Source organism: Arvicola amphibius, chromosome 10 (genome assembly GCF_903992535.2).
Source record: "Arvicola amphibius chromosome 10, mArvAmp1.2, whole genome shotgun sequence".
Classification (NCBI taxonomy): domain Eukaryota; kingdom Metazoa; phylum Chordata; class Mammalia; order Rodentia; family Cricetidae; genus Arvicola; species Arvicola amphibius.
This window is the reverse complement of record NC_052056.1, coordinates 6264173-6292144: the sequence shown is the minus strand read 5'-3', so window position 1 is coordinate 6292144 and position 27972 is coordinate 6264173. Positions and strand designations below refer to the sequence as shown.

The window sequence follows — 27972 nt, the reverse complement described above, 5'->3', positions numbered from 1 at the left end:
AATTATGATAGCTAATTTATTTTTCCATTTAAGAAACAGGATGATTCTGTGGAGGCTAAGAACTTGAGAGGGTTAGGGGGTGCCGCCTTCCCCCTGAGACACTGTGTTATGGGGCTGATTTTCTCACCTCCCTTGCCAGGCTACACAACCAGGACCTGTGGTGCTTTCAAGAGGGGATGCTCCAGGCTGGTCAGCTCAGCAGAGTTGTTTAGTGTTTTGCTTGGCTTGGGAATGTGGGCCTCCTATCTTCTCACTCCTTAACTGGGTCATGGAATTGGTAACAGGAAGAGCCGTTGAAGTAGGATGTTAGACAGATCTGGAATTCACTTCTGAAAGGCCAGAAATTCTGTCTTCCTTCTGTTCTTTCAATATGCTGTCTTAAACAAACAAACAAACCAAATAAAATAAAATAAAATACCCCTCCCCCCAAAAAAACCCCAACAGGAGCGTGGTGGAAGCTAAGTAGGTGACTTGCAGATGTGTGGTTTCTGTTTAGAAGAGTACTATGGACAGATCTGAGAAATGAAAATGTTAAGAACTCAGGCTCACGGATTGTATTCACAACCTTCATGTTTGGTGGCAGGAAACTAAATGGTCTGTGGAGGAGGTGGCAAAGATAGTCTCTGTGCTTTACAAAGCTGTCGAATGCCACTGACTAGGACCAACATCATGGCCTCGGGGGAGGTCCAGAAGTGTAGGCAATGAACCTACTTTTCAGAGAGTTGGGCCCCAAATTGTGTCTCTGCGTGCATATGACCTTGGACTAATTAAATTATCCTTGCATGTTTATATTTGCTAATACCTAAAATAGGTTGAATACGATTTGCTTCACAGAGCTCGTGAGAATGACTCTTGCAACAGCCTTAGTGTTGTGCCTGATACAGACCTTAAGCACGCAATAAATTACTACCAGTTGTTAGAGCACTTTAAACTTACGAGAACATTTCAGTTAGGGACCCTTTCAGCGGGGTAAGCTGGGACCAGAGGACAGGATCTGCAGCCGGAGCAGCGCCCTTGGAGCAGAGCTGAGAAAACAGCACCTCACTCTAGCGGCAGAAGGGAGGGGAGTCCTGAGCTCTCTGGTGTGTGCGTGTGCAGTGTGTGTGTTGGGGAGTGCTGGACCTGGAACCCTCTACGATGCCCCTCCTCACTCTGGTACTCTATAGGGAACTCTCAGATCCTTTACGTGAAAGCAGGGGTAACCTTTAAAGAATAATTGACTAGAGTCGAATGCTTTTGGGTCAGGCCAGGCGCACAGAGCAAAAGCCCATATTAGTCCTTCGGTTCCAGGCTTGTTTCTTTGCCGCTTGGTGCATCAGGCACTCATTAGCACCCCGCCTTGCTCCCTGAGAACGCGGGCGAGGGGCGCACACCACCCAGCCAGACCGCACCGCGGCGCACGCGCACACGCTCGCCTAGCGCCCAGCGGAGGAAGGCCTGGAAAGTTCCACGGGGTTCCAGAGACCAAGGTTGGTAGGCGCGGAGGCGGCGGGGAACGGGTGCGTGTCGAGCGAGGATGCGACCTCCCACGGGTTGCTCCAGACCGTATCCGCGGTCCGCAGGATAGGGCACAGAGAGAGAGACGGTCCGGGAGCGCCGGCAGGAACCGCGGAGGCGCAGCCGCGGGCGCCCGAAGGGGCGGGGCGGGGCCTGGCCTGGTGGGCGGGGCTCCTGGTGGGCGGAGCTATTCGTCTGCGCAGCTGCCAGAGTCTTTAAGCCCGGCTCGCGCTGTCGCTCGGTGCTTTCGCCGCTCGGGAGCTGACTGGCCAGTCTTTCCTCCTGCCCCCCCCCTCGCCCCCGCCGCTTTGCGCCCCGCGTCCCCGCTCTCGGAGTCCCGCCACCCCGGCTCGCCTCGACTCGGCGCCGCGATCCTGGGCCATGCCCCGCTACGAGTTGGCTTTGATTCTGAAAGCCATGCGGCGGGTAAGTGACCTTCCCTCAGACCGGTTCCCGCGCGGGCTCGCCCCGCCGCCTCTAGGCCTCCCAGCCCCGCGTCCCCGGCCGTCTGGACACCGGGCGGGCCCCCTCGCGCGATCTGTCCCTGGGAGGCCGGGTGCGCAGAGGGGGTGCGCATGGGTCGGGCGCTCGGCGCGGCCGGGTGCGCGCAGGAGGCGGGGGAGGGGGGTGTGTGCCCGCGCGTGTGCGCGGTCGCGGGAGGGGGGTGTGCCATGCACGCAGGGGCCGAGGCTGGCCTCGGACCCCGGCCCTCCGGAGTCTGGTGGAAGGACCGCGGGAGGACACGCGAGAGAGCCCAGGCCGGCCCCGCTCTACTCCCACGCGTCGAGAAGCTGCTCGTGGTCCCCGCCGGCCGCTCGTCCCGACCGCCTGTTCTCAGCGTCAGTGATCAATACAACCTTCCTCCAAAGCCTGTCGGTGCCGGCTGTGTACCCCACATGCTTGGGGGAAAAAAATCCTTTTGACTTCTCTTTTTCTGACTTCAGCGAAAATCCTGCTCCTGGTACCCTTAGCCCAGTTTCATTCATCCAGTGGTGGCCTTGCTTGCGCCTTCCGAAGACATGTTCTCCCCCAACCCCCCACCCCCAGCTTTTTGATTGATCTTGAGGTAGGGACTTTCAGGTCTGGAGGGATGATAAGCCACCAGGAGCCGGGTCACGGACTGGGGTCGGCGGCGGAGGGACTGGGGTCGGCGGAGGCAGCTATCTTCGTCCTCTGGTCCTCTGTTCTGAGTCAGGCTCTCCTCAGTCGTCGCTGACACCCCCATTCTGCTGAGAGAATTCGGTAACGTAGTGTGCTTTTATGCTCTCTCCTTCCCCAGCAGGTATAATTTAAAACAAACAAAAGCATCGTTGTGCCTTGCCTGTACTTTGGAAGCAGCCTTCTACAGCACTGGGCCTGTGGGCTTTGGGTCAATTTCAAGTAGTCACTTCAGTTTGCATATGCTAATCCAGGGATCCTGAGCTACAGCTCTAACGACTTCATTGCCATATAGCGTGAAGAGATGTTGGGCATGCCTTACACAAGGTTGCCTGGGAAGGGACACTCCAGCCACCTGATGGTCCTGATGCATGGTGTCCCCAAGCTGCCTTGCTCCCCAGCTCTGGGAGAATTTTGTGTTGTTTCACCTCTTGGTACACTTAGTACACTTTTTCTACCCTCCTTCCCCTTTGTATTGTACAGCTTTAAGAGGATGGGAATAACGGGGGTGGGTGGTATTGGGTACAGAGTGTTAGAAGGGACCGTGTCTGATTAAGCAGAGATAGTTCCGGCCACCTTTCACACTTTTTAGATGGTGTCAGAGACTGAAGAATGTGACCACCAAAATTCCTTTTTGTCTTGTCGTAGGCAGGGGGGGGGGTAAGGTCACAGCAGGGGATCTCTAAAGAGGTAGGGTAGAAACGTAATTTTGTAATCCTTTGAGTGAAAGCATATACCCTTGCTTAGCGTGGTTGCCAGCTAAATGTATTTTACCATATAGATATGTGTTTTCGCTCTAGGTCAGAAGTTGTGTGTAATTTGATTAAAATGACCTGCTCAAAAATCTTTGCTTAGAAAGTAGGTGTTCAAACACTAGCCATGGGATAGAGAAGGCACCAGCAACAGTTCTTAAACCCAGCAGTGTTGAGATCCCTAGCCCAGATAAACAAACAAACCTCAGTTTTTTATTCTGACTTTGTAAACAATTAACAAAGATGTGTAGGTTTTAGACAGTTTTGTTTGTTCTCAGTTTTAGGAAGCTGATATTGGGGGTATAAAGGAGAAAGCGCTTGTTTAATATGTAATGCCAGTGCCACGCTGGCTCTCACAGTAAGAGCAGGCATTGGGGAGCCACGGTTCCAACCTTGGGCAGTTGCTTCTGCAGCAGGAGCCCTGAGCCCTTAGTTCTGAACTGCACACTGGATTCCCTCCCTTCTGTCCTCCAAGCAGTTTGTGTTCTTTGACCGGAGAGGGTTTAAGCCTGGCAACAGGAAAGGGAGTTAGAGACTAGTTTCCAGCCTTTGTCTCCCAGAGTTGTGCTTTTGTTTCTTCTTTGCCTACAAAACAGTTGTAATTTCTCTTCCCTTTGAGGCTGTTCTGCAGCTGCACTTTCAGAGTTAGAAGATACATGCTGACCCCCACAGTGCCTCTGCAGTGGGCTGCCTGTGTGAATTCTCAGGTAGACATTCTGGGGCCATCACCTCACTTCGTAGTTGGGGCTGATTATTATGAGCCCCTGTGTTTGTTGCATTTCCAAGTTTGTGTGTTTCTGTGTGCAGATCACCATCCTCAAGATTGTTGGGCTTGGATTTTAGTGTAGTAAAAAGTTGTGATTTCTGTATTCTGTAGCCTAAAAACAAGGTAAAAATGTGGCTCCCATCTGAATGTAGCACAGTGACAGGTGATTGGAGGTGCTGACCAGGCCATCTGAGTAGTAGTTGTTTAGAACAGCCTTGGATGGTCTCCATAGAAGAGACCTGCCGTGGGCTTGGGAAGCCCTCCTACCCCAGGCTTCCTGGAGCTTCTGGAAGGACGTAGCTGCAGAGGGAACAAGCTACAGATCCCAGCTTTGCGGCTCAAAAGGATCACCTATGTGGCAGCGGGTGTTCTGCTCTCCACCTGCAGAGGACCGAGGTGGATTCGGGTGGGGGCCAAGCTTTGGTGTGTGTGTGTTGTCTGGGAAGAGAGCCGCTCACCTTCACTTCGTAATTCTTTCAGGTAGGTGAAAGATAGTTGTGTATACCAGCTGACAAAGCCACATTCCAGCCCTGAAGTTCTTTGTAGGGCTTTATGTTTTTTAAACCTGGAATGGATATAGAAGAGGCAATTTTTAGAAGAAAAATCTGTGTGGTATGTAGATATTCTTTGGTCACATGGTTCAGAAACACGTTGTTAGGTCAGAAGATGGGTCACAGTGGGGGTAGATTTGTGACAGCCCTGGGGAAATGCTTTTCTGGTAACCATACCATCATTACTCAAGAATTGTTAGGTGAGTTTAAACCATATGAATATTTAAATAATGACTAGTTGAATTACTAGATGAATGGATGTACAATAAAACAGCACTTATGTGTTCTTCTATATATACAGATTTTTAGAAATAGGGATTGAATGGTGCGGTGGTACATGTCTGTCATTGCAACACTTGGGTAGTGGAGACAGGAGCCTGCGTAGTGAGTGGGAGGCCTGCTTGGAATGCATAAGGAACTGCTTCAGAGACGCAGCAGACATACTACACGGGGGTAAAATAGGTACTTATCTCATGAAGACATCATGTTCATGCTCCCTGATGCTAACTTCAGGGACAAGCAGATTCTGTTTTCAGTAACTCACTTAAGTAGTGTGTTGGTTGTGGTTCCGGGTACCCTGTGGCGTTAGACACAGAAGACTGTCGGGAGTGAACTCTTTAAGATGCAGAGGGCACTGATTTCCTAAGTTAGGAGCGGAAGAGGTTCTGACAGTTTTCTTTCACCTGGGCCTTTTTGGTAAGACAGCCTGGCCAAAGTTTTGTGGAGTTCCGGAGCTGTGACTAAGTTAGGATATTTGGGAAGGAGTGCTAGAATCAGTAGCCTCCTAGGGGCCTTTCAGAACTCACAGGTTGGCTGGCTGGCTTGGCCACCGTAGCCTGGCTGGCCTGACAGCATTTGCTGTCAGGACACGGCAAGGTTTTTGTTGTTAGTCGATGCAGAGGTGAGCATGTGAGTCATTTCTTTGTCTTTTGGGCCCAGCCATACCAGCTTAGCTCGGGTCTCTAATATTAACCCTGTCTTGGCGCTGTGCTAGAAGCTGTACATTTTCAAACAGCCTTGTGAGCAGTGCTCTGCTTGGATTTGGCGTTTACATTCTTGGGTTCCAGTTGTCTGCAGCCACAGGGGACAGAAGGAGGAGGCCTCCTGTGCGCTGAGCCGTGGTGAGGAGTCCTTCCATATCAGACATGGTTTGTACATCTGACAGTCCTGTCAGATGCTCACGTTCTACCCCACTGGACTCCCGCACTCACACCAATGCTCACTGGAGATCTTCTACTAACTCTTATCACTGGAGAATCTCCTTACAGTGTCACACAGTGAGGGACGATGTGTGAAGAACACCTTCCATGTAGTACTGTTGCCGTGCTTCTCAGATTTAGTTGGTCTATCTGGTTTGGGATACAGAAGGTTGGCTGAACGTGGCAGTGGAGGGGGAGAATGTCTGTCATGATTATTCATATGGCTAAAGGCTTTGGCAGTTGGTTTAATGGTCAGATTTTCCTAGTTGACTTAGTCACTGGTTTTCTAGTAGAATTTGTTTATGTATTCTCATGAGTTTATATATGCAAGAGAAAAGGGAACTTCCTTGTAATATTTCAGCTAAGAAGGCCATATTGTGAAACTATCAGATTTGTTGTCAACACATGTAATTGTTTTTGTTTAGGAAAATCAAACTTAAGGAATTAAATAAATGCCTGATAAGTTGTCAGTTTGCATAAAAGAGAAACTTCTGGACAATTAATCTGTCCCTCTTATGTTACTCTAAAAGTAGAGACTGGCAAACTGTTTACCCCACTAAAACCCTTTTTATGGGCAGTGTTCTAAGAAAGGGTTTTACATTTAACAGTTGAAAAAATGAGCTATAGTTTATTGGGTCTATGGGATTGAGAAGAGTCCAGATATCACAGTCTGTCAGTGAGCTTGTATTGAAGTATGACCCTGTGGGGTTTGTCATCCAGTTTTCTTGGCTTTCTGTGGTGCTGTTTTCTGACTTTTCTTCTTTCATTCTCCCTCATTTACATAATTACGCCTTTGATCATTTAGGTGATGTGTGGTTTTTGAATCAAGCCCCCAACTGGCTTTCCCTCTGCTTGTCATAGATGCTTAGATATCACCTTGGTATTTCAAACTCGGTGTGGTTCAAACTTAGTGGATTGTGGTTCCCAGAATCGCCTGTTAGTTGCTTTATAACTTCTCTGTTCTGTGGCCTGGGACTGAACCTTCCCTTCTGTAGTCTCAGTTGTGTCTGCTTGCAGCCTCAGATGAACGCCCTGGGATTCTTGAAGTTTGTTGGTGGCTCCTTCTCACGCATCACTGAGGAGATGAGTTAGTACGTGAAATACACTGTTGGAGTGCAAGTGCAAGGGTATTTGTTCTCGGAACACTTTACAAACCTGAGATGAATTTTAATAAGGAAATAACATTGTGTGGCATTGGGTGTTTGGTTTTCACACCAGTTGATACTGTGAACGCTTGCTGAGTCAGGGCACACTCTTCTCAGAAGACAGAGATGTCACCGTGTGACGTCATGGGGGCTCTGGTATAATTCCAGCCTACTCTTTCCTAATGTCCTCACTGCCTGTGTTCTCCATTCCAGATGCTGAGTGGCAGAGCTGTGGATCCCTGGATCTGCAGCTGCCTTTTGTTTCCTTGGTGCATGCAACTCATTACCTCTCTGTCGGGAGGTCCTTCCCTTTCCATAAAACCACGCCGCCTCCATGAAAGCGCCAAGATCTTTTCAGCTCGCTTGCTACCTAAGCAGGTATCAAGGCCTTCCTTCCACTGTTAATAATGTAGACAGACAGCAGCGTTCCCATTGTGAGCACTCCCCATGGTGTGCTTCCTTCTCACACAGCGAGCTGGTGAATGAGCCTTCCCTCCTGTGCTAGATTGCAGCTCTCTGTGGCCAGCTGTGTTGTCACCGTGGTCCTGTGCTGTGCGCATCACAGGCTCGCCAGCTGCCTTCCAGGGTCATTGCTGTCTGTAGTTTTGAGAGACGATAGCATGGTGACCCCTGTGCCAGGAGCTTTCCTGGGACTGCAGGAGGTGTATGCTGTCCAGAAGTTCCACTGGTTCCCAAGATGATTTTATGGCAGAAAACCTCCTTTTTATAGTAATTTGCTTATCATATAAATTAACCAAATGAAGGTAAACTTAACTCTGAAAACCAAGTTGGGATCTCTGGAATGTCTTGATACAAGGTGAGTGGCTAAAATCCTGGCTATAGGAGAAGGAGTGCTCCAGTAACTAAGCCCAGGAGAAAGAGTGACGTGGTCTCCTCGCCTGTGCATAGATTGCTATAATGAAGCTGGAGGTACCTTGTAGACGTGGCATAGCTGGCACAGAGAGACTGTCGCAGGGGAACCGGATCATCAGCACCATTCTCCAAGGGCTCTGGTCCCACATTAGGTTGACAGATGCACATAGTTCATGCACTAAAGCATTGTAGGGCTGTGGGGACGGCTTATGATCAGATGAGGTGACTGGATATGAGAGGAGCTCTGCCTCAATATGTGCAAAACCAAGGTTTGTTTTCTAAATGAACGGAAGAGCGGAAGGTCCCAAGTAAAGATATGGTTGCTGTGGTAGAATCAGTAAGAACTGGCAGTGGGGAGACTTGTAAGGTCCTTTAAAGGTAGATGGAACTTGTTTTAGATCCTAGCTCACACTTCTAGGGTGTTCAACCACTTCAGACCCCCACTTTCTCATCTCGGTGAGAGTGACCTTTTTTGGAAGGCCTTTGAAGGTGGAGTGGGAAGTAGGTGTCCAGTGTGCCTCCAGAGGAGCTCCCTGGACTCAGTACCTCGTCTGCCGTTCCATTTACTGGTGATGCTTTGTAAGGTAAACTGATGATGCTTATTGTGTCGACACCAAGGCTGAGACGCCCTCTTCTCAGGCAGTGTCTGGAGTAGAGATGTTGTTGCTGCCCACTCCAGTCTGGCACTCCACTTGTGAGTCGGCGCATCAGCTCCTTTCTCTCTTGCTTCCTTACAGAAACCCAGCTTATGTAGGAAATCAGATTTTTCAAGTGTTGCCCTGTGGGCCGATTGAGGTGTACCTGGATCAGTTAGAGCTCTCATTTTGTAATTTCTGATTTAGATATTGGATTTAAGTGACTGGTTTGAGCCTTTTGGAGCATTTATGTAGACAAAGCCCACCTTGTTAGTCTGTCATTGGTTTATAGTAGGAACAATAGGACCAATAACTACTCAGCAAACACCAAGCATGTTCAGTTCTTAAAAACCAGTGGCACCCCAGTTTCAGTTTGCTAGAGCATGTGACCGTTCAGGCTGAAGTGTCCAGCAGAGGCTTCCGAGTTCCAGGTAACATAGGATGGTCTGACAGCGTGAGTTGTGAGAAATGGCCCTGCGCTTAGCTCGGTTTTGATTCTTGGATTATTTTAAGCATACTTAGTTCTTTTTGTTTTTCCTTTGTCTCCCTTCTCCCCTTCTCTCCAGGTAGAGTTTCAACTGCTAACCAGGCTGGCATAGAGCTCCTTCCATAGCCCAGGCTGGCCTCGGTTCGTGGCCCTGCTTCTGCCTCAGCCTCCCATGGACTGGTGTTGCATGCTCATCAGGTCTATTCGATTTGCACCCATTTTATTAGTTTCTTAGGGGCTTGTACGGTGTTGCTGTGTGTGGAGAGTGACACAGGGTCCGGGTGCGCAAGGAGGATGGCAGTAGTTAACCTGTGACCCTAGAGTAGAGCGTTAGGACACACAGTGAGGACTTGAGAATTCAGTTTTTATTTGTGACTAGGCTTCTTATTTCTGTAGAGTAGAAACCAAGTTGGTACCACAACTAATTTTCTCTTCTTGTCTTTGTCCCTTCTTTACTTCTCCTCCAGATACCTGACGTCAGATTGCAAATTTGAAACCTGAGGCCCAGGTTTTTGAGCGTATCTTTTGGCCTATGGTTCAGTTGACACGCTTGGCTCCTTTTCCCTAACGATTTCTTCTGTGGTTACAGCGTCTCTGTTAAGGGTATCTCTACCCGCTCTGGATACCCAGAGATTGGTACCTGGGTGAGAAACTGGAGTCCTCAGCCTGCAGGAACTGGTACTTGGTTGCTTTCCCCTGTAACCAACAACTCCTGTTTTTGGCTTTGTTTAGATTTCACTTGAAAAAAAAATGTTCTTCTTGACACCTATTCTGGCCATCAAATTCTTTGATTTTTGTCAGATACAGCTTTGGGATCTAGATTACTGTTTGTGTAGCCCAGTGTGAGAACGTGATCCCCGTGAGGATTGCAGACCCGAGCGTTGTCAGTGGCTGGGAACAGGTTCTCTGCAGTACCATGCAGTGACTGCAGAGGAGTACAGAGATGGTTTCGTCTCTGATATACACATTGCAGATATGAAACATCCACTGGGTACTGGGATCTTGGTTCTGTTTTAAGGTGAGTTTCAGACAGACGGCAAGTGAGAAGCTAACTGTGGGCTGTTTGCCTGGCACAGACAAATTCTGCTTCTGTTTGCCCTTCAAATTACTAGACCTTGTTAAGTAAACGGTCAGTATAGGTTTGTGTTTCTTTGGCTGGTATACTGCCTGCCTTCTGTTTTGTTAGCTGTCTTGAGAAAGCACCTGTATGGAGTTTGTGGTTCCAAAACCGTAAGTCATCCAAGTTCTGATGGGGACAACCCAAGCCTGAGGTCTTGGAACACTTCTGGTCTCACAAGAATTCCACTTTATACACATAAAAAGTTTTTTTTTTTCCTTTCAGATTTAGTCGGTGTGAGAAAAAAGAGTGAAGAAAACTTGAGAATTTCTCCTAATATCTTTTGTTGTTGTTGTTTTTAACTTTTATCTGATTAGGATGAAATCACTGGAAGTTTTTTCTAGAGTTTCCAAGATCTCGTGTCTTCTGATATCCACAGGAAAGCAGTTCTGAAATGTTCTCTAACTTTTAGCCCCTTCTTTTGTCTTAGCTGACGTAGAAGAGGAAAGCCCTGCTGCGCCTACCTTCGTCGTGGCCTATGCTCCTGTTGTGCTGGCTCGGGTTCCTTTCAGATACTCTTCAGTTGTTCTCTTTCTGCCCTTAGTTTTCTTTCTTGAAAAAGAGTTCTCTGCCCTTTAGGGGAAATTAGGACACAGCTAAAGTGTCTTTCAGAGGAGGCACAGGCTTAGGAGAGCTGGAGACTGGTGCAGGAGCACCTGTCTGATCATGTGAGCAGAGAAGCCATGTGTATGTGCTCTAGGTACAGGTTCTCTAGGGACATGAGCAGGAACCAAGGAGGTTGGACTCTTTGTCTCTCCACCCCTTCTCTCTCTCTCTCTCTCTCTCTCTCTCTCTCTCTCTCTCTCTCTCTCTCTCTCTCTCTCTCTCTCTTGTGCGTGCGTGCGCGCACCCACACACACACCATGAAGGTGAACTATAACACTGACTTGGCTGAGTTTTACTGCTTTAAGCCATATGGGTTTTAGCCGTAGTACTGCCTAGTCTTAGTGATTCTGAAGCAGATGCTGTGTGTGCTTTTCCTTCACTTGGGGTTCATCAACATTTTGAAGATGAGTGTGATTTACACCACACAGGCAGAGAAAAGGAGTGTCCAGTGTCACACGGCTTAGCCAGGCTAGCACGCTGGTAGTCTGAAGTGGGGCGTCATGCCTTGATGACTGCATCCAATAAATAGTGTACCTTATAGTTACACTGTAGTTACAGTCCGTGTGTCGAGGAAGGTGTCCAGTGCCAGCGTGCAGTTCAGGAATGCAGAGGCTAATGCAGTGGAGATTCAGTGCTGATGGAGTTCTGGCAGGAGACACACTAGCTAATGCTGTAAGGAAACTAGTCAGGAGAAAGACCAGAGTGTGCCAAGGTCCACTACAGTTAGGATGTTCAGGCAGGATGGAAACTCTGAGATGTTCTGAGGCCATTAGCTGCAGCAGGACTAGGTCTTGATGAGGTTGTGTTAATGCATACGCAGTTAAACGGTGACCACCGCTTATGCTGCTACGTCCAGCTTCTTAGGAAAGCCTTCATTGGGAGAGTTGGCAGGGCATAGAATTGTCCACTGCTTTCATATCTCAGGTGTTAGGGTGTTGGGGATTGGCCAGGGCTACCCGCATGCTTCCGGCTTAGCTGGGTCCTCATCGTCTGCACAGTTTTTAAATTGATAATCTGTCTGATGTTGCCTTGAGGTGTGTTCCCGTAGTTTGTAGGTGTGAGGTGGTTTGGGTGTACATTAGCTACAACACTAGCTCTGACAGGTCCATCAACACTAGTCTTAGGGTATTTCTACTATTATTACCTTTTCTGAAGTGTATTTTATATTTCCTTTAGTCCTTATAATTTCAGACTGTTACAAGAAGTCCATTTGATAGTCTGTTGCGTAGTTTTTAATTCATCACCAATTGTTAGAAATCATCCTTCTCTGTTTTAACCCAGCACCGAGTGGCGCATACCTTGATGGTGCTGTTAGGAGTGACGGCCTCTCCAGTGCAGTACAAGCACTGCACTTGAAACCGTTATAGCGTTCGGTTTATACTGAAATGTGTCTGTTAAATCAAGGGTCTTGCTTTTATTGTTTGGTTTCCTTGGGCAGTCTACAGCCCTTTCCAGGAATGACAGTGTGCATTGCAGACTCCATTATTTCGGGGTCTTCTGTGGTCCTCTCTGTGATTAGAGGAAGATTCGATATATTAATGGGTGTCGTGACAGTACCTTGTGTTGGGGTGTGCCTGAGTGCTTTGTTGGGGAGAGTAGGTAGTTATCAGGTTAAGGTGACATGCATTAGATTACTTCATGGTGAATGGTAGCTCTTTTTCTCTTCTAATAAGTGGTGATGGAGTAACAGACTTGGAACTGGACATCTTGTTCTTAGCCGTTATCCACTGGCTTTCGTATTTGGATCAATTGCTGCTGGAGGACTTTACTATTGTCATGTTTCTCTTCAGAAACAGCTACTGCAGCTTCATGCTACCTCAGCGTTCGGTGATGTCTCTTTACAATTGTTTCTTCCAATATGAATTCAAACAATTCATATTGCTCTGGCCTCACCATGCTGTTAATGAGAGCAGCCATCCTCTGCACAGTGTTTTGTGAGTTTGAATATTTTCTGGAAGCTGGTGGGAGAGATTTGAGTACCTAGCCAGGCCATGGTGGCACATGCTTTTAATCCCAGCACTCAGGAGGTGGATCTCTGAGTTCAAGGCCAGCCTCGTCTACAGAGTGAGTTCCAGGAAAACCCAATGTTACACAGAGAAACCCTGGCTTGAAAAACAAAAACAAAACGACAACAACAAGAAAATGAGTAGCTGAGGTTGCGTTTGCCGAGTATTTCCAAGGTTTGATGATGACTGTCTTGTAGAGAGACTGACCATCAGTGAATGCAGGCAGCATCCACTTTAAAGTTCACCGTCAGCTTCCTCAAGAGTCTTAGCAGGGACTCATTGCTGCAGGGGCATAATTGTGCAGGGTGGCTGTGGGGATTATCATTTCCTTTTTTTCTTCTTTTTTCCTCATGTGTGTATATTTCTGCTTTATCTCTGTGTGTATCTTCCCGAAGAGTGCTACATCTACTCCAGAGACAGTGGTCCTGTCCTTCAGTGATCCTAGAGACCCCTCCTCAGTTTTTGTTCGTTTTAGTATCACTGGGACTCAAATCCCAGAGGCCTGCACATGCCAGGCAAGTGCTACACCCTGAGCTGCACTCCAGCTCTTTAAGGCATCTTACCTGTAAACTGGGGTGATTGAGTCTGTGAGTGTGGAGGAGCTTCTCCATGAACTATAACGGTGCTGTGTGGTGGTGGTCAGTGCTGGTGTAGGAACCGTTTTTATCTGGGGTGTAATTCAGTTAGCGTGTGGGAGGCTCAGGGATGTGTCCCACACTGATTGTCATAGATCTCTTGGGGAGGAGTGAAGAAAATAAAAGTTCTTCGTAATTCGTTGCCTTCCGCAGGAAGCTTGGGCTTGTATTTTGTATAGCGTGAGCTTAGGGAATGTGTGGGAGCAATCGTCAGAGAAGAACAAACACAAAGACAGCAGCACAAGCAGCAGTGCAGTGTGGAAACTGTTCCGAAATGGAGGTAGCAGTGTGAAGGAGCTGTGGACTGGGGCTGGAGCTGCTGCTGCCTCTAGACATGGGTGTCCAGTGCTCAGGACCTGCTGGAGTCCGCATCTCAACAGAGGGTTTCCTTGCTCTGGTAGGCTGGCCTGCCGTTCTACGCACTTCCTTGTAGCGGCTTGAAGTCGAGGGAAGGGCTGCTATTCTCCTCCAGTGAGTGATGTAATGCATGCTTGGGACTGACAGTTGGTGGATGGCTGGGAACCGCTTTAAGACATTTGGGAGTGGATGTTACATGTTCAATACATTGTTTACTTTTACCCTTTCATTCTATGTGTGAATAACATTTGTGAAGATCCTAACCGCCCTTGCACACAGTTGACAGTTAAATTTGAAAAGGCGGTGTCATCATTCCCTGTCCATTCATTCAGGTTGGAGAGAATAAATTGAGCTGAGCCACCAGCCTGTGGTAGTGTGCAGTGTTGGGAACTTTCTCCATCTTTGTTGTGCCCCTAGGAGCGAAGGAGTGGCTGCATATTCACATGGATATATTGTTGCAATCAGAACCTGAGATTTTCCAGCTGCTCTTCGGAGAGCCACTGTTTTCCTGCTGTGCTGTGTACAGTACCTGCATCTCTGTCCTGCTCACCTACACCACACACCCTCTCCTGATGCATGCCATGTGGGCTTAACTTGTTTGTTGCTTTGTGATGGAGACAAAGGAAGCTTTGGGTGTGCTCGTGTGACAGTTCCATGATACAGCAGACCTTCAGAGTTCTTGTGTGACCCTAGGTGGTAGTGGTACTTCTCACTCTGTCATTGTATGGGTTTAACTAGCCAGGCCTCCCAGGGACAGTGCTGAGGTCCTGCACAGCTTATCTCTTGAGTGTTTGTGAATTTAGCCCAAGGTAAGAACAATGCAGTTGGTTACTTTTAGGGTCAACATAATCTATGTCAGTGGTTCTCAACCTTCCTAATGCCCTTTGATACAGTTTCTCATGTTGTGGTGACCTCCAGCCATAAAATTATTTTTGTTGCTATTTCATAACTGTAATTTTGCTACTGTTATGAATTGTAATGTAAATATCTGGCATGCAGGATAGCTGATATGTGACCCCCGTGAAAGGGTCATTCAACCCCTCCAAAGATCACCACTGACAGGTTGAGAACTGCGGATCTGTGCTTTGTTAGCTCACATCTAGCTTGGAGTTGTGAGAGGAGTCCCCACTGAGCTCCATGACTCTTTTCCTAGTTCCTTGTTGGGATTCTATGTCGGGTGACTTTTCTTTTTAGAGATCTGTATCCTGGATTATAGATTGGTGCAGAATTTTTCCCTAGTTTGGCAGATAAATAAAATGCTCCCCCTAGACTGTAGAAATGATATTTGGTTGTCTGACTAGTTCTGTGTTTGTCAGTGGAAGACTTAGGAGTTGGTCTCAGTTGGGGCTCATGTCTTCTCTCTAGTTGGCCAGATGTGGCGCCATGTGCATTTCCCTTCTCGTTCTGCTTTAGTGCATTTAAATGCATGACCATCACATCTGCATTCTGATTTGGTGTGAAACAATTATCAGCGATTTTAGTGGGGAAAGCCCTATTTCAAAACCCCTCTGTGTTTGATTTTAGCCGGAGTTAGTTCCTCTTTCCTGGGGACCATTTCTGTGCTCTAAATACCTTGTTGTGGGAATCATTGTTTTTCTTTTTCAAAAATGTCTTGTCAAGAAAACATGTTAATTAAGAACGAAAGCTTACGGATATAGAACACAGTCTAAGAAGTTGCGTGTTAGTTGGAGGTGTTTCCATGTGTATTCTTTCTAAAATAAAGGAACTCTGGCCCTGTTGTTGTTCTTGATGCTATTGGTGAAGAAATGTTCACTCTTTAAACATGGAAATATACAAAACTCACGTGTATTCTGTTGGGATTTCCTCCCCTCTTAAAGAAGCGTGAACTCCGTCTCCTGCAGGAAGGCTGGAATCCACGCTCTGATAACTGTGACAGACATGTGGAGCTCACTCTCATTCTACCGTGACATTCATACCTTTCTGTAGTCTGAATGGACCTGTTGTGATTATTTTCCTTCTGTTCTGTAGGAAGCATCAATCCCTGTATGCATTTTAAATTGAAAAACTAAAAACATCCTGCAGGCCAGCGCAGGGTCTGGAAGGACATGAAGAGGGAAGACAGTTAGTCACACACTGGCTCTTGAGACAGTCTCACAGTAGCCAGGCTGACCTGGGGCTGAAGCAGTCCTTTGCCACAGTGTCCTGAGTGCTGGGATTACAGGTGTGTGTCATCGTGCCCAGCCCTGGACAGCTCTGAGCTCAAATTTGGCCAATCTGCTATTTGCTATGAAGGCATGCCTAAGGAAATGAGGACTCAGGCTTTGTGTGGGACTTTCAGCCAGGTGAACCCTCCTCTGGAAGCAGAAAACAGCTTAGTTGATGCCGTAAGTCACATTTAACACCGACACTTGTCCTAGATTGATTTCTAGCGGTGGACAGGACATGTCTGCTTTGACTCTTGAGCACAGAAGCTGCTACCTCAGCAGGGGTCAGAAGCTGAACCCTCCCCCCTATAGACGAGGCTCTGAAACATGCTAAGCTTCCACCAAGAAGACTTTATCTGAAGACCCTGAACCAGCAAGGCTCTTCCTCCTGTGTAGTGGACGAGTGTAGTGGCGGCGATACGCCTGCTCTGGCTGGGCCGGAGGAGTCCCCACTGAAGACAGGACCTCATGACCAGCCTCTTCCCACTGTCATTGACTGAGACATCTGGAGAGCCTACTCAAATTTTGGAGGGTTTTTTTTTTGGGGGGGGGGTTGTTAAACTTGAAAGACATGGAGGATTAGGAAAGCAGTCATAAAATGGTCAACTTCAAGATTGGGCGGGTATGAAGTAATGATGTAAATTTGTACTTGAGTTTTTTGTTGTTTTGATTTGCTTTTGGCAGTATCTTGTTACTGACATGATTTTCAGGAGGTAGGATTTTAATGTGCTTTTATTTTCATTTTTTATGTTAGGTGTAATTATTGTGTGTTTTGACTTAGAAGAGAGCTGGAAATGATAGAACTGGCATTCTCTAGGGAACAGAATGGGTCCAGCTTGCTGGAGTGCAGTGGGTCTGTTTAGGGAATGACTCGCTGACTGTCCTTCTGAGAGTCATCAAGTCTCCAACACTGCAGTTTAGTTCACGCAGCTTTGAGAAAACTGTCCTTATTTTTATTTATGGCTCCATGGCTTCTACGTTTACTGTGTTTTTTTGTTTGTTTGTTTAAAGAAAATGCCTAGATTTATCAGAAACAACAGTTTTTTTAAAGCATGGAAAACCACTTATTTTGAAGTTTCCTCACTAATAAGCAGAAGCACTTAGACGCTAATGTGTGGCAGTATTATTTTGAATAATAACAACATTATTGATCTGTCAGCTTCTTTTATAATTAACTGAAGACTGAGGATTTCTTTAGTAAGAGGAGAACCATCGGATTTATTCATTTAATTTTAGTCATTTTTAAATGTGTGTTTTACAGAATAATCTTAATTCATAGCTGAAAAATGTCAGATGGATTTATTGAAGATGATTTAATGGTAAACTGTTTTGTTCGGGCTTTGAAGACAGAGAAATCAAATTATTCATCCTTCCAGAAAAATCTCCTTTTGCTTTTCATACAGGAAGAAAGAATTAGACATACTACAGTACTAAAAATATTCTATAAAATCAAACCATGAGTGGAATGTTTTTGTCTTCTTAGGGTTTTTTGGCGGGGGTATGGGGGATTATTGCCTGCAGAAGGAAGGGAAAGAAGTTGTTCCCGCTGAAGGGTTCTTTTCTCCCTAGCAGAGCGCGCGCAAGGGCAGCTGGAGTCCGGAAAGCTGTGTGCTGTTTGTGTAGGGTTCCTCTTTCTCATCAGCTGTGTATAATCCTAGGTTCCCGTGACTGTACATTACAGCGGGACTTTTTCCGCCTCAGGTGCCCGCTGTTGCATCTAGGACTTGGCCGGCCATAATGGTAGCTCCTCTCCCCGTCACTGCAAGGATTTGAAGATCTGCTTTGCTTTGTTAAGGGAATCTCGGGTTCGCTTTCTCCCTTAGGGCACTTTAACGTCTTGATTCTTGTTTTGAGGTGCAACTGCAAGACAAAGTGTCTGTAGCAAGACAAGCAGCAGTTTTGTGACTCGATGGGCAGGTGCTCCTTGAGACCTGAGGCGACTGATGATCCTTTTGTTTTTAGCTCAGAATCCGGCTGCTGTCACTATCCTCTGTGACAATAGTTTGTGCTTTGCTGCAGTTACTAAAGTGTATTGTAAGAGTGTTTTTTTATAACAAATGTCGCGCCGTGTTTGCTCGATTGAAAGTTTCCTCACCGCTTGATGCGCCCCTCCTCTAATTCACTCTTTGTCTTTTGTCTTTGCTGCCTTGCAGGGTTGGTACAGTAGGCTCCACTAGACTTAGCTGCAGCTCAGAGTTTCTCCTCCAGCACCTGAGTAAATGCTGATGGTCTTGTGGACTAAGAGTGCGAGCTAAATTCTCAATCCCAATTGAGAAGCGGAGGAAATTTAAAACTGTCTCCTTCCAAGCTTACCACAACCACCACCATCAAGACAGCAAACAAAGGACAAAGACTTTGAACCGCTGTGTTGCTCTGTGTAGTCCTATTCACGTGTGCTTTACAGACTTGGCTGGGTTACTAATAAGTAAATAAGAAGTTGGACACTTCTTTCATTCGGACATTCTATTCACAAGTTACCAGAATGAGGGCTGTGCTGGAGACGGCAGACATTGCCATAGTGGCCCTGTATTTTGTCCTGGTCATGTGCATTGGTTTTTTTGCCATGTGGAAATCTAATAGAAGCACTGTGAGTGGATACTTCCTGGCCGGGCGCTCTATGACCTGGGTGGCAATTGGTGCCTCTCTGTTTGTGAGCAATATTGGGAGTGAGCACTTCATTGGGCTGGCAGGATCTGGAGCAGCGAGTGGATTTGCAGTAGGCGCATGGGAATTCAATGCCTTACTGCTCTTGCAACTTCTGGGATGGGTTTTCATCCCTATTTACATCCGGTCAGGGGTATACACTATGCCTGAATACTTGTCCAAGAGATTCGGTGGCCATAGGATTCAGGTCTATTTTGCGGCCTTGTCTCTGCTTCTGTATATCTTCACCAAGCTCTCGGTGGATCTGTATTCAGGTGCCCTCTTTATCCAGGAGTCCTTGGGTTGGAACCTTTATGTGTCTGTCATCCTGCTCATTGGCATGACCGCTCTGCTGACTGTCACCGGAGGCCTTGTTGCAGTGATCTACACAGACACCCTCCAGGCTCTGCTCATGATTATTGGGGCACTCACTCTTATGGTTATTAGCATGATGAAGATTGGAGGGTTTGAGGAAGTTAAGAGAAGGTACATGTTGGCCTCACCCAATGTTGCTTCCATTTTGTTGACATACAACCTTTCCAACACAAATTCATGTAACGTCCACCCTAAGGAGGATGCCCTAAAAATGCTGCGAGATCCAACAGATGAAGATGTTCCATGGCCTGGATTCATTCTTGGGCAGACCCCAGCCTCGGTATGGTACTGGTGTGCTGACCAAGTCATTGTGCAGAGGGTTCTAGCAGCCAAAAACATTGCTCATGCCAAAGGCTCTACTCTAATGGCTGGCTTCTTGAAGCTTCTACCAATGTTTATCATAGTTGTCCCAGGAATGATTTCTAGGATACTGTTTGTTGATGACATAGCTTGCATCAACCCAGAGCACTGCATGCAAGTGTGTGGAAGCAGAGCTGGGTGCTCCAATATTGCCTACCCACGCCTGGTGATGAAGTTGGTTCCTGTGGGCCTTCGGGGCTTGATGATGGCCGTGATGATTGCGGCTCTGATGAGCGACTTGGACTCCATCTTTAACAGTGCCAGTACCATATTCACCCTCGATGTGTACAAGCTTATCCGCAAGAGCGCAAGCTCCCGGGAACTAATGATAGTGGGCAGGATATTTGTGGCTTTTATGGTTGTCATCAGCATAGCATGGGTGCCAATTATTGTGGAGATGCAAGGAGGCCAGATGTACCTTTATATCCAGGAGGTGGCAGATTATCTGACCCCTCCAGTGGCAGCTCTCTTCCTTCTGGCAATTTTCTGGAAACGTTGCAATGAGCAAGGGGCTTTCTATGGTGGAATGGCAGGCTTTGTTCTGGGAGCTGTCCGTTTGATACTGGCTTTTACCTACCGTGCTCCTGAATGTGACCAACCTGATAACAGGCCAGGCTTCATCAAAGACATCCATTATATGTATGTGGCTACAGCATTGTTTTGGATCACAGGACTCATAACTGTAATTGTAAGTCTTCTCACACCGCCTCCCACCAAGGACCAGATTCGTACTACCACCTTTTGGTCAAAGAAGACCCTGGTAACAGAGGAGAGCTGCTGTCAGAAAGAGGAGCCATACAAAATGCAAGAGAAGAGCTTTCTGCGGAGCACTGATAACAGTGAGGCTGTCAACCACGCCATCCCCAACGGGAAGTCTGAAGACAGCATCAAGGAGCTTCAGCCTGAAGATGTTAATCTGTTGGTGACGTGCAGAGAAGAGGGCAATCCAGTCGCTTCCGTGGGTCATTCAGAGGCAGAAACACCAGTAGATGCTTATTCCAATGGGCAAGCAGCTCTCATGGGTGAGAAAGAGAGAGAGAAGGAAACAGAAAGCCGAAGCCGGTATTGGAAGTTCATAGACTGGTTTTGTGGCTTTAAGAGTAAAAGCCTTAGCAAGAGAAGTCTCAGAGACTTGATGGACGAGGAGGCCGTTTGCTCGCAGATGTTAGAAGAGTCTCCACAAGTAAAAGTTGTGTTAAATATTGGACTTTTTGCTGTGTGTTCGCTTGGAATTTTCATGTTTGTTTATTTCTCCTTATGAACTTAAGAACATGGTGAGGCACTTAAGAAAATACTGGTCTTTGAAAACAAAAATGTGACTGTTGCATCTCTCAGGCATTGTTTACGCTGAAGGTTTTAGCCAAATTTTACTTAGCAGAAAATCATCTATTTGCAAGACTATTTTCCTAGAGATGGATGAAATAAATCTTCAACTTAAATGAAACAAAACAGAATGAATTGTGCAAAAAAAAATGTGGTTTTAGAGTTTTCCATACCAAAGTGAGGAAAGACCAGTTCTTCTTACAGGTCACTGAGAGCGGAACTGTGTTCAAGCACCATGATAAAGTGTCTGGTCTGCATTGCCAAGTCTCAGAGACCTTGTGCTGAAGTAGATTTGCTCATTTGTAAGGTTTTTGTCTCTAATCCCTGCTATGATTAAAAAATTGAATTCATAGAGATTGAATGATTAGTTATGTCCTGAAAGTCTAATGTGTTGTATAGTGATTACTTCAGGACAACTTTGTTTGCTTGGCTGGTTTTGTTAGCATGAGTCCATGGATTCTGCTTGCCAAAAGAAAGGAAGAATGTTTTCCTGGAGGTATTTTTGTACCCCTTGTGTGTGGAATGTTAGTGGCTTGGGCAGACTTTGTTTCAGTTCCCTCCCTCTGTTTTTCTTTCTTAAACTGAACCATACGGAATGACTACCAAGTCTGTATATATTTTTTTTAATCGGGGGGGGGGGGGGGAAGTAAGTATTGATTGCTGATGATCCCCACATTTATTGATGAGAAAAGGTGTTTTAAAATATAGTTTGAGAATTAACTACCATGCAATGCTTGATAAACGTATTGCTAAGAGGATGATGAATCATCTTCTGCCTGTTTCATAGCTGCTTCCTTGTTATTTTGTAGTATTCCTTGTTAATCAGCCAGATGCCTTCCCCCATGGGTCCAGTTGTGAGAAACGTTAAGTGTCACCACAGAAGTGGGCACAGCTTTTGTGTGCTGAGTTGTGGCCCTTGACCACCTGTGATACACTGATGTTGTGTTTAGAGGGAAAATCAAATCCTGACTCGTACTGCATTCTCTATACGCTCTTTTCCTGGTGTTTGCCTTTCCTGAAGATGTGCTGCGAGTGTCAGCACACACACGCGTCGTTACAAACTGGCCACCCGCCACAGAACTCTCCTCACCCTTGCTGTTGATCAGCATAAGGTTTCTGTGGATGCCTAGCGTGGTCATGCGCTCTTGGGGAGGACATCACAAGATTCTGTACAGACCTTTACCTTTATCCAATCACAGCATCCAAGGGCAGCAGATCTTTGTTGTAGGCTGTTTCTCCCTAGTGAGGATGGCACAGAAGGAGTTAAGAGAAGAACTCTTACGGATGTCTGTAGTCCTGTGTCTTCAACACTGCCTGTTCTCCATGAGAGATGGAGAAAACTAACTAATACCTACTTTCTTTAAGCTAATAACTTTTTAAATTATATAATAAATTTATTAAGCCTTGTACTCAAGGGCAGTTATTACTTTTATAGATCATTTTGTAGATTTTGAATCAAAGCTCAATCCTGATAACTTTTTTTTTTTTTTTTTTGGTAATGCATCAATTTGTTTGCAGATGATGGACTTGAGCCCAACACTGACTTTAGGGCTCACTGGGTACATACAGTCTTCCTGTCTTCAGGAGGGTTTCTGATGGACTCAGCCTGCAGGTGGAAAAAGTGATTTATGTACGAATTAGCATGTATTTCTGAAGAACTTAAGAGTGCCTTGTACAATTTTTCTCTCAATTTCTATTTTGAGGTTTATAACCGAGGGACCAAGTAGATAGGGCTTCCTTGTCTTGAGTGGAGGTTGAGGCTGTGACGCGTCCAAGGTCACGGGACCTTGTGGAAAGATGAGAAAGCAGTTCTCCAGATCTGGATTCAGAGTTTGCCCACATGTATTTGAATGAATGGTTTGTTTGTGGTTTGTGACAGTCTTCTCTTAAAGAATTTTCCGTTTGAGATAACCTTTTAGGCTATGAAAAACATTCATAGGATCTTGGGTTGCCTGAATTTGTATCAAGTTGTAGGAGTTAGTATTTCCTTTGAACACATCCCTGTGCACTTAGCAAGAATTAACATGTTGGCTGAGTGGCCTTCCTAATCCTCGTATTTACAGCATAAGAGAATAGGTGTTTATGTGGATTTCTCCCCTTTGTTTAGTGTTGAGTCCTAATAATTTGGAATGTTAGATCTTCTTACCTCTTTTTGTTGTCTTATAGTAAGATACATACATACATGTGTCTGTGTAAATAGCAGTAGGTCAGGTTTAGAGTTCTGTATCTATAAATAAGAAACGACTTAACATATCCATGAGGTGTTCATGCTTACCAGTGTGAGCATCGCTGTGCTGACTCTGAAGTCCCACCGCTTGTCTTCCTTACTGCCTCCCGCGTGGACGCTGTGACTGAAGAAGGTGTGCCCTGGGGAAGGCAGCTTCATTCCAGTCTGTAGAGTGTCGGAATGACCTTGGAATGATAGATGGTTATTTCAGGCTAGCAAAGTGTCCATCCTTCCCATGGATATAAGAGTCCTAAAAGATGGCGTGGATATATTCAGACATGCATTTTACACATGCATTTCTGTGCTTGTGCAAGCTAAGGTTCTGACTTGACCAAGATTGACACTGACTAAAATGTGGCTAAGAGTAAAAACATAGGTGGGGCTGTTGGTCCACAAACGCAGGTGAGAAATAGTTATCCTTGGTGTGGGGGCCCAACTTCTCGATGTTTTGTCTTCCCAGGCAGTTTGTGTCTGGGTCTAGAGCAGAGGGCTTCTGACAGTGGCCAGGAGAGTGATTGCTGACTCTGCTGTGGGACTTCAGGTCTCTTTCATTTCTGCAGACTGTGTCCTGCCCATCTCTCCTCCAGCCGGTCTTTCTAGGAAGTGATTGCTTTTCTTTTTAGAAGAGCATCAAGTAATAACTCCTGTCCTTGGCTCAGATCCAGTGGGCCTCATTTCCAGGGCTTCCTTTCCACTGGCTCCAAGGATCTATCATTATCTTGCACAGAGAGGGAGGCTGACCAGGGCTGTGTGTCCTTACCTCTTAGAGATGTCACCATAAGAAATTAGCAGAGACCCTTCACTTTGTGAAACTCCCAGTTAAGAATGGATCTCTGAGTTAATTGGTTCTCTGAGCATGGGGTTAAAAGCCTTGTCTGGGGTGGTTCTGAATCCTTAAATTCCTACACTGGGACTCTTTCTCTGTCGCAAATGCTTGATCTTCTCATCTCTTTGAATGTCATTTAGTGTAATCTATGGATACGTCTTCTCCACCATATAAATCAGCCTTGTCGTTAACCCATTGAGAGATTAGGTCTTGCGTCTTCTTGTCTGACTGGTACTATAGTACTAAGATTGCTTCATTCCCTCATATCACACCTTCATGGGAGGTATGATTGGAAGGAGGCCACATAGGTGTTTGTTAGTGACAGTTCACCGTTCCCTAGGTGTGCACGAGACTTCATTCCTCCTAAGCCACGTGGCTGCGCGGCCTGTTGCAGTTTTCTAAGAAGTGGTGAAGGCACCAGTGTTTGAGTGTCCCTCAAGTCGGGAGACAGTAGTGAGTTCTCGCAGGAGCCCCTTTGCGATGATGGGTCAAGGTGGTAAAGTTGGAAATTAGCTGGTACAGAGAGAAATGCTGGGGCTGTTATGTCCGAGGCTGGTGCAGAAATGACGACTCAGGACCGAGACCCTTCTCGTGAAGATCACCTGTCACACTGTCTTGAACACCGTAGCTGCCCCGCTTGTGATCTGAGGTTCTGTGTAAGAGAATTGTTAGTGCCAAGTCCCATACTTAGTCATGTGTTTTCATTTAAAGTTCTCACTACTGACTGATCTTTTAACAATGTTGTGAAATCGATGCCATTTATGCTTCTGTCTACACTCCTTTATAACAGGCAAGGCTCAGTTTGCGTGTAAGCCACCCCTTTTCCTAGCAACCAGTAGCTGTTGCCCTGTAGCCTTTGCTGAGAAACGAAGAAAAAGATGTAGTGTGTGTCATTCCTCATCTCATGCACTTTACTCTTTGGAGGAGCATGCATCTGCAGGCTCTGTGGATGGCCTCATTCCTCTAAGTATGCCCAGGAAGGCCGAGGAGTTCTGTCTGGCATGCTGCCCTCCTGCTCCTTCCCCCCCCCCCACCCCCAGGTAGCATATGTCTAAAGACTCTGCTAGGGATTTTCTGGACAGCACAAGTTGACAGTATATACCCACAGCATAATTAGATGTATTTGCCCTATTTTCCTAGGGCTGCTAGCTTTATAAATTTATATGTAAATAACACACACACAAATTTAATGTTCAGTTTATTAGTGTGAAAGCAGAATGTCATTAGTATCTTGTATGTGCATGTCTGTGTGTGTAATTGGAAACAGATGGGGCATACTGAAATCTTGGAATGGCAGTTGTTAGTGTACAAGGTTTTCCACAGGTATAAGCAAATTTTGAGGTTTGTGTTTAGGTTGTAGGTAACTTTCTGCTTGCCAGTGTTGATCTGCTAGTTTACACCTTGTCCCTTTCTTAGCTGTAAGCTTCCTATGCTTTTAGGTTTTATTGTAACTAATGAAGAAAGCTAGTAGAAAGTACACATTTACACGCTTTTATATGTAGTTTTTGGTTCACAGAAACAAGGCAGTTTTAAGTATATATATTGTCGCTTAATGTTATTTATTCATCGTAATTTGCTTTTACATCTATAATTAAAACTTTAAAGTTACATTATAATTCTGAGTATATTTTTAGAATGACCCTGTACAGTTTAAGGACATCTGAGCACTTGTATTTCCATGTGTAAGGAGAGGCTAAAGGTCCATAGAAAGCACAACACTGTTCACGTGTGTGTCTCCATTTGTAAAAAGCACAAACCTAATAGCATTCCCACTAACCCACAAGTACAAGTCATAAGCCCACCAAGCCGCCGTGTCCCGGGGTTGTCAGGACGACCACAGTGCCGAAAAGCTGGACAGGGAAACTGCTGTCCAGCCGGCCTGAGAGATGAGTCTTGTGTTCTCCCTGCTTGTGCTGCTCTGAAGGGGAGAGCTCTCAGCTGCTTATATATGGGGGTTTTAGGGAAATGAGATCTGTGGACACAGACCCATAATCTGAAACTCAACTGGGACAGTGGGGTTTCTGGTGGGCCGGCAGGTGACAGCTTTGTAAGTCATAGTCATTGGAATGCTAAAATGTTGTCTAGAAGTATTACTAGTTTTCAACAGTGCTCTACAAGCCATGAAAAATTCACACTCAGTAGTGCAGATACTATATTGATCTTGCATAGGTTTGCATGAGGTGGCGTTAGCTTTGTGGTCTTTATGTGCTTAGCTGTACTTTTTAGTAGAGAGTTGGATCTCTGTGTTCCGAACATCAAACTATTTCTGGACAGACTCTATATGACATTGCTTTTCCTAATAGTACTGGGAATTTTCTAATGTGTTCTGTTCGCTCCTCAAGACTAGATGAGTGGAAGCTGTGGGTGTGCGTGCAGAAGCCAAGATGTATTTCCTCCCACTCAGCACTGCCCTTTCCCCTGCTTTGCTTTACCTCCAAACAGTCCCATGGTTACCAAGAATGAAAATGAGCCGTCTAAGTTATGGCTACATCTTCAGACACAGCTCTGAGGAAAGAGAGTGCCTCCTCTGTTTGGGTATTTTTCTTCCTAGGGAAACCTTATAACAAAGATTGTAGATGACATAGACTAATGTGACCTAAAAAAAAAAAAAAAAAAAGACAAAGTCTTGGTATATGGTATATCTTAGAAGAGTTCACATGAACTTGGATGGTGAGATTTCTCCCATGTGTGCACCTACAGTGGCATTTTACAACAGGTAACCTGGAGGTTACAGGGGCGGTGGGGGTGGGAAGCTGAGGGAGAAGCTGTGAGGAATGTCCTTGACTAGCAATATGTGACTACGTAGAGCAGTTAACCTTTGACCTATGTATTCTATACCTTTAAGAGAGTTTAATACAACTTTTTGAAATGCTTTTTAAAATTTCTTTGACACAAATGATTTTCATTTATAATTTCATGGAAAGAAAAGTAGTCATGGTGTAAATATGTATAATTTCCTGATTTCACTGTGAGAACTCAGACCGTTGAGTGGCAAACAGATCACCAAGTCTTTTGCTCATGGACTGCTCTGTGGGGTTATTAAGATGTAAAAGCTTTATTATTGTTATTATTATTTTTAAATAGCGGCATACTGCATTAGTGTCTGAGGACGGCATGGCCGTTCTTCTGCTGCCCTCGCCATCCTTGCTTCAGTCCGTAAGCACCTGCCAAGTTCAGACCCAGCAGGGCTTGTCTGTCCCTGTGTGGACGCCGCTCTTTGTCTGGACCTGTTGGTGATCACATATGAACCGGTAGACTTTTCCGCTTTGCTTTTCTTTTTTGACAAAATGGGTATCAAAAATAGTTGCTGTGCAAAAGTTAGTAGTCTTCTTCAAGAAGAGCAATCCTTTTTCTGATAATATCCTGTGAAATTGCTTCATTCATTCCTTTATTTCTAAGCCAAACGCCAGCGGAACACTGCTGCTTTTATCTAAAGAATTTTGATATGTAAGTATTAATGCATTTAAAAAGATGTCTGCTTTGAGAAATGTTTTCCCGTGTACTGCCTGGAAGCTTTGTCCACACTCTGGGCTCAGAGACCAGACCCGTCAGTACACTGGGCTGTGTATTATGTATGTGGATCATTTCATCTGGCATTGTAGACCAGATATGGCTATAATGGAATTTGTGAACATTAATTTGTTATTGGTTAGCTTTTAATTATTTCCAGTTTACTCTCTGTCGTTCTCAGCCTCTTTTGTTTTCAAGTTTGACCAATAAAGTCCGTTTCATTGTGTAAGGCTTTAGTTTTAGAGAAATCAGAATTTTCTTCCATCTTGAAAAGAAAACCGTTAAACTGTAAATTTAAAGCTGTTAGCTACTTGTGACAGTTGTAACTTGCCTACACTGTGTACGACTGATTTTTACAATTGTAGACTTGTATGATCTTGGTTTACTGTGTTGTGTTACTGTTGTTTAAAAATGGCAAAAAAAAAAAAAAACCAATCTGCTAAAGAGCCGTCAGTCTTGGTTGCTGACTGCAAGCTCTCTGTTCTTTGTGTACTCGTGTTATTTTGCCAGCTGCTGCATTAGCCTTCAGAAGTATTTGAAAACTTAAGATGAATACATTTCTTGCAAAGTCCGTTCCTTTCTGTGGTATTTTGTCCGGTAGCTGAAGTGTAGTAATTATTTTATGGAAATGTTAGCACTTCTGTACAAACTTTGAATAAAGTGAGAACTTTACCCTTCTGTGACTCTTTCAGTGCAAATGTCTGTCCCCAGACTCCGTGTCTCACTCCACCCGAGCCTGCCGGCTTGGCTCTGCATGCT

At 45.7% G+C, this 27972-nt stretch overlaps 2 protein-coding genes across 4 annotated transcripts in view; both read left to right on the top strand.

Annotated features, from left to right (window-relative positions):
- The first annotated feature begins 1727 nt into the window (after positions 1–1727).
- The window catches only part of Mrps6 (mitochondrial ribosomal protein S6), a 49453-nt gene continuing 23208 nt past the window's right edge, over positions 1728–27972 (top strand). The window contains exon 1 of one of the 2 annotated variants that reach the window (XM_042055888.1): positions 1728–1923. In XM_042055888.1, the coding sequence (XP_041911822.1) occupies positions 1879–1923 (45 nt within the window). In that variant the 5' untranslated portion in view covers positions 1728–1878. Of the gene's footprint in view, positions 1924–6831; positions 7447–27972 lie in introns of those variants that run through there. The other variant, XM_042055887.1, reaches the window with a different exon arrangement.
- Positions 1812–27890, top strand: Slc5a3 (solute carrier family 5 member 3). Of its 2 annotated transcripts, none has more exons than XM_038345214.1 (2): positions 1812–1923; positions 18103–27890. In XM_038345214.1, exon 2 carries the CDS (start codon positions 18432–18434, stop codon positions 20586–20588), a length of 2157 nt encoding a protein of 718 aa, XP_038201142.1. In that variant the 5' UTR covers positions 1812–1923; positions 18103–18431; the 3' UTR covers positions 20589–27890. The 2 variants fall into 2 exon arrangements, with proteins under 2 accessions (XP_038201142.1, XP_038201141.1); XM_038345213.2 differs by lacking the exon at positions 1812–1923 and adding an exon at positions 7370–7446.

What these genes read in the sequence shown, in the direction of transcription:
- Slc5a3 (XM_038345214.1), top strand. Translation starts at nt 18,432, where the DNA reads ATGAGGGCTGTGCTGGAGACGGCAGACATTGCCATAGTGGCCCTGTAT.